Below are 10,274 nucleotides of genomic sequence, written 5' to 3'. Positions count from 1 at the left end.
TTACTTTACAAGTTCATTTACCTCCCTTGGTAATTTTGTTTATGCAATTTAATTTTATGTTCTTTACATTTCATTTGTTATTGAGTTATGTTAGTAGGACTACATGCACGAACTCTTGGAATGTCTGAATAAAATTACTTCACAACATAAATAATGTGTATATCATATTAATCTTGTTTGTAGAAGATTAAAGTTAAACAAATTGATTAGACTGTAAAACTAGTGTTTGCTAGTTGTTATTGAATTGGCAAGTGTTTCACATCATACAAATAATATAGTACACAAGTCCAGATATTGTATTCCACAAAGACTAATGTGGTTTAAATTCATTTGTTAGTTACTTATAAAGGGTGAGAATAACAAAATATTTTTTGTTTAGATAAAAATAAATTTAGAATTAAATGTGAAGATCAAATAGAGATTAGCACAATGGAAACAAATTACTTGATTGAGAAAAATATAAGATAAAAACTTCAGAATGACCAATACGTTGATGCTTAAGAATGATCAATGATCACATCTTTGTCCAACATATGACATCAATAGCTTTTTTATCCTACTTAGGTTTCCCAAACTATCTTTTGGATCAGTTGGTACTCTCACATATCCATCATATCTAAAACACGTAAGTTGAAGATCATAATCTAGTTTTCTAAACTATCTTTCGAATCAACTGGTACTCCAAAATGTGCAAAATTCGTAGACTATGCAGTTAAAACAAGAAAAAAATATAAGAAATTATGGAAAAGAATTATATTGAATGAAGAATTCATAGGGAGTTAAGAATACATTACACTCAATCCTTGTGAATGTGGGAGTTAGTTACTCTTAGACATACTAAACACCAGACTGATGATGGAATTGAATACCTCTAACCTTCAGAATGTCCTTCTACCTTCAAGTGTATAAATATCAATTTTATTTTTCTTCAAGTTTGTTTTTTACTTTTATCAAACCCTCAATTTATAGATTTTCTGAAACACATAGCTCATTAGGCGAACTGACTCGCTAAGCAAATTAAGCATGATTCGTTGGGCGAGTGGTCCTTCATTGGGCAAATTGCGCGAAACTAAATTAGGTCTGCAACGTTGACTCGACTTTGTATTGGAATTCCCTGTTGGATTTATCTTTTTAATTTTCTGGGATTCTATATTCTCGAATTATCTTTAATTCTTCTGACTTGAACTTGAGTAACCAATTTAGTGGATAACTGATATTGTTGATAATCTTTGATTAGTCAATATTTCATTCATTATGTTAATAATCTACCCAAATCTCTAAGATTTCCACTTATTTGCATAATATAACTCAAATGTTTTTTTTTTCACTTTTATTGATTAAACCTTGAAATATTAAATAAATCCAAAAAACAAAATAACAATAAAACATAAAAATAAATAAAATAAAAACATGATGATTCCAATTATCATTGACCCTACTAAGAAAACTCACATCGAGTTGATTTTTGTTTAAATAATATTGATAATCCAACGATTGAAACAAAATACTCAAGAAATAAATTGGCACGCTCGATGCAACATTTTTGTCATACAATGGTGACATAGTTGACACAAAATGGGCTAGTTCTAAACTACAATGCACGAATATGATACTTGTATCAGATATGACACGTATTTGGTACACCGATACGTTTATTTTGAAAATAATATGATGCGATATGTGCAGTGGCGGATCTTGATCAAAATTTCTGGAGGAGCCAAAATAATATACTTAAAATTTATATATTTAACAGTATTATCACTCATTCAATGAAAATGAATAATACTTTAGTATAATTATAACTATAAAACAAACTACATTATCTAACGGATTATCCATCGTATGTATGCGATGAGTAACCATATTGTCATGTTTTAATCTTCACTCATTTTTTATCAATTTTAAAAAATGAATTTATTCTTTTGTTTTTCATTAATATACCTATTTAAAAAACAAGTTTAAGACTAAAAAATATTTTATCATAATATAACCAATAATTAAGAGATTTAATTACTAAAAAATTATGATAAACAAGTCACAATTAAAAATTGTCCATAAAATAATATATATATATATATATATATATATATATATATATATATACACACACACACACACAAAAGGGTCATGAGATAAAAAGATAGTGGTAAATATTAAACGTATTTCATTACCAAGTGAGACCTGAGAAAATTACTTTTTTTTTTCTTTTTTAAGAATGGAATGAGATGATATAAAAAATGAGGACAGAGATAATAAATTTTTTCTTAACTTTTTTTGTTTCTTCGTAACATAACAAAATGAAAGTAAAGATGAGAGATAAATACAATATGTGAAAAACTAAAAAGACAATTAAAATAAAAAATAAAAATTATCTTAATAATTTATTTTCTTTATTATATTTGATTTTATATTTTACAATTTATTAACATTAAATGCTATACTCTATAATAGAAATAAAAAATACCTAATTTTATTTTTATTAACTTTTCAATATACTATTATATAATTTAAAAAGATATATATTTAAAAAAATTTAAAAATAATTAATTAACAAATTTTAAACATATATAATTTTAAAAAAATTAAAAATTAAAAGAATGAAAAAGTTTGGGTGGGTCGTGGCCCCTCCCTACCTCAACTATGCTCCGCCACTAGATATGTGATATATGTATATTGAAAATCATACAAAAAATCTCCGAAATATGATAACTATATGATTATTATTATCTAAATACAAATTAAAATCATATGTATTTAACATTGTCAAAATAAAAAAATTATAAATTTTGTTATCTTAATCGTACTACTGTTTTATAGATTAGATACTTTGTTAAAAAGTATTGATAAAGTATCTTAAGGTATCTGATACGAAAACATGTCCAACACGGATACATGTCTTAAATTGAGGTATCAATGCATCATAGGTTTTAAACTAAAGGGTATAAAAGGGGTGTATGAAATTAAAGAGTGGGCAAGTAACAATGTCTTAAAATACACAAAGTTCAAATATGTCAACTACTGCAAGGTTCATGCCTCCCCTAACTAATGTGAATTCAAGTACTGAAGAGAAAAATGTAGGGTTGTAGTAAGTGAAACAGTTGATCAAAATGCATCATCGATGCTTACTAGATGTAGTCTTGTTACTACTTATGTTAGGCCACAAGTGAGTACGAGATCAGAACATATGCCTTTTGGAGGAAGTTTTAGTGCAGTGTCATGACCAGAAAAACCATAAAATTTACCTTGTCTAAGAGTTGTGGGATAGTTGTAAGAGTGTCATGACCAGAAAGACCATAACAAACTAACCTTTACAAAAATATTATATTCCCCATTTATAAGAGTTATTAATTGTTGGAATCAAACTGAATTCTTAAACTACAATTCGAATGACTTCTAAGAACAAATTGTATATGCAATTTCAAAGAAACCAAGAAGAATAAAGAACAAGTTTATACTAGTTCACTCAGCTACATCTAGTCTACTTTGCAACTTGAGCAAAGTGTTCCACTCATTCAAAATATTACAATGTTTCTTACCAAACAAAGAAACTATTACAAACATATTTCTTGAACCCTATAAAAGGACTACCCAAATATGCAAAACCCTATTGCATACACTAAGAACCTTTCCAAAATTATCAAGAACTAAATGATTTATTGCAATTTACATGGAAGAATTAGAAGAATCAGTGAAGCTTAGGTCACTTGACATTGTTTCGTCTGGATATAAAGTAGGCTTTGGAGGTATTTTCAGGTTTTCAATGTCTCCTTCAAGCATTTCAACTACTTCACTCATCGTGGGACGATCATTTGGTTTCAGCTGTATGCACCAAAGAGCAACTATAATCATTTTCTTTACTTCTTCCTTTTCTTCCTCTTTGACGTCTTCAATATCTATATCTTTTTCTTTTCCAATATATCTATAAATCCAAAAGGGAAAATATAGTTGACTTGAATGTTCTGCATGAGAATTTAGGTTTTTCCTTTTGTTTGTCATCTCCATCAGAAGCATTCCAAAACTATAAACATCAGCCTTGTGAGATATTTTTCCAATGTTATTATAAAATAATTCTGGAGCCATATACCCAATGGTTCCTCTTACTCCTGTCATTGTGACAATGCTCTTATCTACTGGATATAATTTTGCCAATCCAAAATCAGAGACCTTGGGGGTGAGCTTTCCATCCACTAAGATGTTGTGGGGTTTAATATCAAAATGCAGAATTTTCATCTCACACCCATGGTGAAGATAAGCAATCCCTTGAGCTATTCCAATTGAAATATTATATATTTCATCATAGCTTAAATGTATATTTCCATCTTTGGAAAAAATAATTTTATCCAAAGATCCATTTGACATAAATTCGTAAACAAGAGCACGTTTTGATCCTTCAACACAAAATCCAACTAATTTTACAATATTTTGATGATATATTTTTCCGATAGTTGCAACTTCATTAAAAAAATCTTGTCCAATACCTTTTGATTTATCTAACATTTTTATTGCTACATAAGATCTACTAGACAACTTTCCCTTAAACACGGAACCATATCCTCCTTCACCCAATTTATCTTTGAAACCTCCCGTCATTTTCTTGATTTCCTTGTATGAATATCTAATAGGCATCAAATTGGCATGTTCCAAGTAATTTTCGATGTTTTCGTACATCGATAAATGCCGCCTTTTCCATTTGTATATCAACAGTGCGAAAAATGAAATCACCCCAAACAAAAGTTTGCATGCCAAGAAGGATGGTAAAACATAGTGTCCAATAATTAAACCTAATTTATAGTTGCCGTCACCATCAAATTCTTTTTGTCCTTTTATTGTTTCAACCAGACCTGTAAGTTAATATCATAAAAATAACCATGTTTGAATAACTAATGAGTAAGAAAACGAAATGAAAGTGCAATGAATTGTTAATATTTGGAACGAAGTAAAGTGGTAGAGACTGTGATATAATCAAAAGTAAATAATAATGCCAATTCATTTTAACATTTTTTCTAGTAAAACTTTTTGCATGGTTACTATATAGAAGTAGAGCAACTCACCTATCCAGGCAGTATAAATAGTATCTGCAAAAAAAAAATTAGTTGAGTGAATACACAGTGTGATAAATAATTGTTTGATTGATTATAATGTTAAAATGAGATGCAATGAATAAGATATCACTTTATTAAAATAAAACACAAGAATTAGATTCCTAAATTGATACTATGTATAAATTTAGTATCTCACATTATAGGACCAAATTGATTAACGATTGTAAAAAATAAAAGCTAAACTTAATTATTTTCGGTTATAGAAAGGGTCAAAATAATGTTATGCAAAATTTAAGGATAGATTTGATATTTTAATAACATATATCTTGTTAATGATATATATTATGCTACGGAATCATTGTTTAAAATTGATATGTATACCAGCGAACGGTTATGTTCCAAGAATTTACACATCTACACATACCTATACATGTATTTAACGACTTATAACTTTAATAGAAAAATTATAGATATACTAAAACTCATTTTACGACTAATTAATGTAATTGTATACTCATCAGTGTGATGTCCTAAAACTCGTTATACTCATCGGTATAATTGGCCATTAACATGTGTGCATTGAGTATATCACATGATCAATAATGAATTAGAAATTACATATAGTTTTTTCATTGTGCGTAATTCTATCTGATAGTTATCGAAAAAAAAAATAGAATATGAAAGTTGTGAAGCATAAAAATTGGTTCTTGTTAGCAAAGGTAATTGGTTCTTGTTAGCAAAGGTAATGAACTCGAAGTTATATATAATTTTTTACAGCGCATAATTGAATATGATAATTATCCAACAAAAAGAAAAAAAAAAACATGATAGTTGAGAAGAATAAAATTTATTGATGCTATTATGTATGTAAATGAAGCAAAGGTAAACAAACTAAGATGATAAAAATCTTACCTTTTGCATATAATAGAAGCTGGTACCATATTGGCCTGCCATCTGAAAGTGAAACAAAATATATATCATTTTCTGACTTCCTTTGATCACAAAACAATTAAAAGAGATAAGTTTTATTCAATTCAAATCAATAATTAAGGAAAAACATCACTTTAATTAAACGTAAAAGAATCTTACGAAGTTAAATGTCTATAAAAATGATTATCTACAGAACATAAGGAACAAAATTTAATTATATGTACGTTGAATATATTTCAAATGATAATTACATAATAAAGGGTTTTAGGAAACATTTAAAGAAAAACTATTATTGTACATCTTCTGTACACCTATATTACATTTTTAAGAATTAGTTAAATTAATTAAGAAACATCACATTTTAATTTTTTTTTTTTTGTTAAGATCACAGCATTTTAGTTAAATTACTAGAATTGAGTTGAATTTCGAAAAATGGTCACAAGAAATTCATAATAGAATTTATATATTTACTTCCTTACCACATATACTCAAAATTGACAGGAACCTGTGGCAGTTGGAGCAATCAACCCTCCCGGAAGTGTCCAATATGCAGGAGCTACCCATTGAATTTACGCAAATGTCCTGGCAGGCGCGATTCATCCACGAAATCTCAAACCCATAGGCTAGTGCCTTGTGCATCTCACTGTACGAATATTGAGGTGTGTGCAAACCCCACCAAGATGTGGGAGTAACCAGTGCTACATTACAACCAACTTCTAAGTCCTCTGATATTAGGTCCCCAGCGATAGCATATGTATAACCTTTGGATTGCCAATTCACGCACGAAGCAGTATCTACATACTTACCATTGTCACTCACTGAATGGTTACAATTCATGAAAACTACATGTTCGTAAACCGGATTTGAACGAACCACGTTCCACCTTCTATTATTAAAATAGATAGGTTGATCAGATACTCGTCGCTGACCACTTTGGTATGCATCCTTATCCATGTTGATGTAATCATAGGTATCACTGAAATTGGATCGAGACAAGAAATAGCGAGGGATGGAGGAGCAATTTGATTGCCGAACGCCCGGATCAACCACTCGGATTGTGAAATTATTGTAGTTGATGGCCTGCACATGGTATTTTCCGGAGTACAAAGATAAAACGGTAACGTTATTTTCACAGGTGAGCTCATACCTGTTGTCGCCGCAGTGATCTGGGTCACCGTTTAATCGGAATGGATGCGTTATGTTCGTGATTTTGCCACAGGAAGAAGGGGCACACGCATGATCAAAGTGCTTAGTAGCACAAATTTGCTGAAGTCGAAACAGCAGAATCACCAACAACGCACTCTCTCTCCACATACCGTTTCTCGTCGAATCTCAATGATGAAGGCAGAGATCGCCCTACTGAATTTTGTTTGGTGTAACTGTATAAGCAAGGAGGTTACGTATGTATCTTTTTCTTTTATCGAATTAGGGTAATGTTACTAAACAATGGATGAACAATCCAAGAAATATGAACACGTTTTAGAAATAAGAGAAAGTTGTTCGAAATTCTAAATTGATTAAAAAAGATCAAATGTTATATTATATAGAATAGTCCACACAGCATTTTATAAATTAGTTTTTAATATTGATTTATACTTAAAATTTCTTTTCTTAACCTATATGAAAGTCTTTCTTATAAAAAATTGATTTATTGAATTTATTATTCATCCTGTTATCAGTTATCATGCTATCAGCTATCCCTGTCAGACTCCACAAAATATCAAGGTTCGTGGAAATTACCAATATACGTGTGTTGAATAGTCACGACGAGTGGCCTTGCATTCCAAAAGGTTTGCATTTAAGATGGAAGACTTGGACTAGGGGACTACGTTTTCTTTGGAAAATTCTGCACTAACACTTAAAACACAGGCGAAGACTTTGACGAGAAACCGCGTTTTTTGGATCCTTTGTTTCGAACGGGATTCCTAGTCATTTAATCATTATCCAAATATAAAATAGTGTAAGGATAAATTTTGGTTGTCTCTCGTTTTCCCTATCTTGCCAAAAGAGAACAAGCACCTGCAATTCTGGGATGGCGGAGTCTAGTGTGCTACCTCTCCAAGGTGATTCCTTATTGATAACACTACTGTTAATGTTCTTGCTTATCGTAAGTAGCAGCAGTCAAAACTGTGGGTTTCAACAACCGCCTATTAGATTTCCCTTCCAACTCGTTCACGGGATGAAAAATGCATGTAACTCTCCTGGTTTGTGTGTATATTGTAGTGAAAATAATGAGACCATGCTTGTTCACCCTACACTGAAACTCCGTGTGACATACATAAACTACCAATCTCAGATTATTTACTTGGAAGATCCAGAAAATTGCCTTCCGCAGAAATTTCTAAACCTCAACAATTTTACTATTCCGCCTTACGAATTTGATTCATCCGATGGACGACTAACATACTACTTGAATTTCTTCGATTGTTCTTCACTTGGGCTTCCACACCTCAGAAACAGGGACCAGATATCCACTAGTTCGCAAGACATGATTCGTTGTCCGACTTACGTTTCTAACTCTTACGAAAGCGTCCTTGAATTGGACCTAACATCTTGTTCCAAGATGTCCAACATCTTTTCGCAGGTATCGGCATCTGTCCTGCGGGTGAATCAGTTGAATTTGAAATGGTCTAAACCAAATTGTGGTGAGTGCGAAGCAAAAGGCAAAAGATGTCAATGGAAGAACAACAGCACAACGGAAATCGAATGTGTATCCAGTCCCAAACGAAGAATTCACATTTCCAAACAGTCTATTTTCATTGCTACAGGTGAGACCAGACTCTGTCATATTATACTTGACCTAGTTTCTAATTTTCTTTCTCTCTCTCTGTTTAATCCAGTCTCCCTATGGTATTGTAGGTTCTATTGTTTTGGGGCTGGTGGTTATTGCAGTGTTTAAGATGGTCCACCACTTTAGAAAGAAAGAAGAAGACCAAGCTAGAGTGGATAAGTTTCTGGAGGATTACAGGGCAGACAAGCCTGCAAGATTTACCTATGCTGATGTAAAAAGAATCACTGGTGGTTTTAAAGAAAAGTTAGGGGAAGGAGCTCATGGAGCTGTGTTCAGAGGAAAACTTTCAAATGAGATTCTCGTGGCTGTGAAGATCCTCAATAATACAGAGGGAGATGGGAACGATTTCATCAATGAAGTTGGAATTATGGGAAAAATCCACCACATCAACGTGGTTCGTTTGCTTGGTTTTTGTGCAGAGGGACTCCATCGTGCTCTTGTCTACAATCTGTTTCCAAACGGTTCGCTACAAAGCTTCATATTTCCACCGGAGGACAATGACCATTTTCTTGGCTGGGAGAAGCTGCAGCACATTGCTCTTGGCATAGCTAAAGGGATTGAGTATCTTCATCAAGGTTGTGACCGTCCCATTATTCACTTTGACATCAACCCTCACAATGTGTTACTCGATGAAAACTTCACCCCCAAAATTTCTGACTTTGGTTTAGCCAAATTGTGTTCAAAGAATCCAAGTTTGGTGTCCATGACAGCAGCAAGGGGGACCTTGGGATACATTGCGCCAGAAGTTTTTTCCAGAAACTTTGGAAATGTGTCTTACAAATCTGATATATACAGTTATGGAATGTTGTTGTTGGAAATGGTTGGAGGAAGGAAGAATGTGGACATATCTTCAGCACAAAATTTTAATGTTCTGTACCCGGATTGGATCCATAACCTGGTTGATGGAGATATCCATATCCATGTTGAGGATGAAGGTGAAGTTAACATTGCAAAGAAACTAGCAATTGTTGGACTTTGGTGCATTCAGTGGCAGCCAGTGAACAGACCATCCATAAAATCTGTCATACAGATGTTAGAAAGTGCAGAGGAAAACCAGTTAACTGTTCCTCCTAACCCATTTCACTCAACGTCTTCCACTTCTACTGGTAGACTCATTTCAACAAGACGTCCTATGGAGTTGGATGTGATTCAAGAATGAGGGAATAACAACTTTTACCCTCACAATTTTATTGATGTATTCGTAGTGGAAGAAAATAGTATATTAATTTGTAGAACAAAAGAATATGTACTTTATGTAATATGATTACATTCAAACAGTAGTATTTAAATCCCTTTTTGTTGTTTTCTTTTCACAAGAAAAAAACTTTTGGGTTTGAGTTAACTCTTAATATAAAGGTTTTTCTTTAAACTAAGACAACCAAAAAATAATTAAGCAAATCCATTTGTACTGACACTTGAATTTATGCAACTGTCATATATTTTTAATTCTATTATTGATGTAGTTATTATCATAATTCTTTTTCTTTCAATCCATTCAGTTGTAAAACTAA

General features: G+C 31.7%; 2 protein-coding genes across 2 annotated transcripts; one reads left to right on the top strand and one right to left on the bottom strand.

The window, feature by feature from the left end:
* Positions 1 to 3,435: 3,435 nt before the first annotated feature.
* On the bottom strand, positions 3,436 to 7,302 carry LOC114193756 (rust resistance kinase Lr10-like). Its single transcript, XM_028083681.2, has 4 exons — positions 6,452 to 7,302; positions 5,955 to 5,996; positions 5,052 to 5,075; positions 3,436 to 4,841 (listed from the first exon to the last, which is right to left on the bottom strand). The coding sequence occupies exons 1-4, from the start codon at positions 7,284 to 7,286 to the stop codon at positions 3,664 to 3,666; spliced, it is 2,079 nt and encodes a 692-aa protein (XP_027939482.1). The 5' UTR covers positions 7,287 to 7,302; the 3' UTR covers positions 3,436 to 3,663.
* A 510-nt stretch (positions 7,303 to 7,812) lies between these two features.
* Positions 7,813 to 10,055, top strand: LOC114193758 (rust resistance kinase Lr10-like). Its single transcript, XM_028083682.2, has 2 exons — positions 7,813 to 8,740; positions 8,832 to 10,055. The coding sequence occupies exons 1-2, from the start codon at positions 8,005 to 8,007 to the stop codon at positions 9,920 to 9,922; spliced, it is 1,827 nt and encodes a 608-aa protein (XP_027939483.1). The 5' UTR covers positions 7,813 to 8,004; the 3' UTR covers positions 9,923 to 10,055.
* Positions 10,056 to 10,274: the final 219 nt, after the last annotated feature.

Source organism: Vigna unguiculata, chromosome 8 (assembly GCF_037176805.1).
Source record: "Vigna unguiculata cultivar grain cowpea cultivar isolate G323 ecotype 2 chromosome 8, ASM3717680v1, whole genome shotgun sequence".
Classification (NCBI taxonomy): domain Eukaryota; kingdom Viridiplantae; phylum Streptophyta; class Magnoliopsida; order Fabales; family Fabaceae; genus Vigna; species Vigna unguiculata.
The sequence above is the reverse complement of the archived record's forward strand: the minus strand, read 5'-3'. Positions and strand labels throughout refer to the sequence as shown.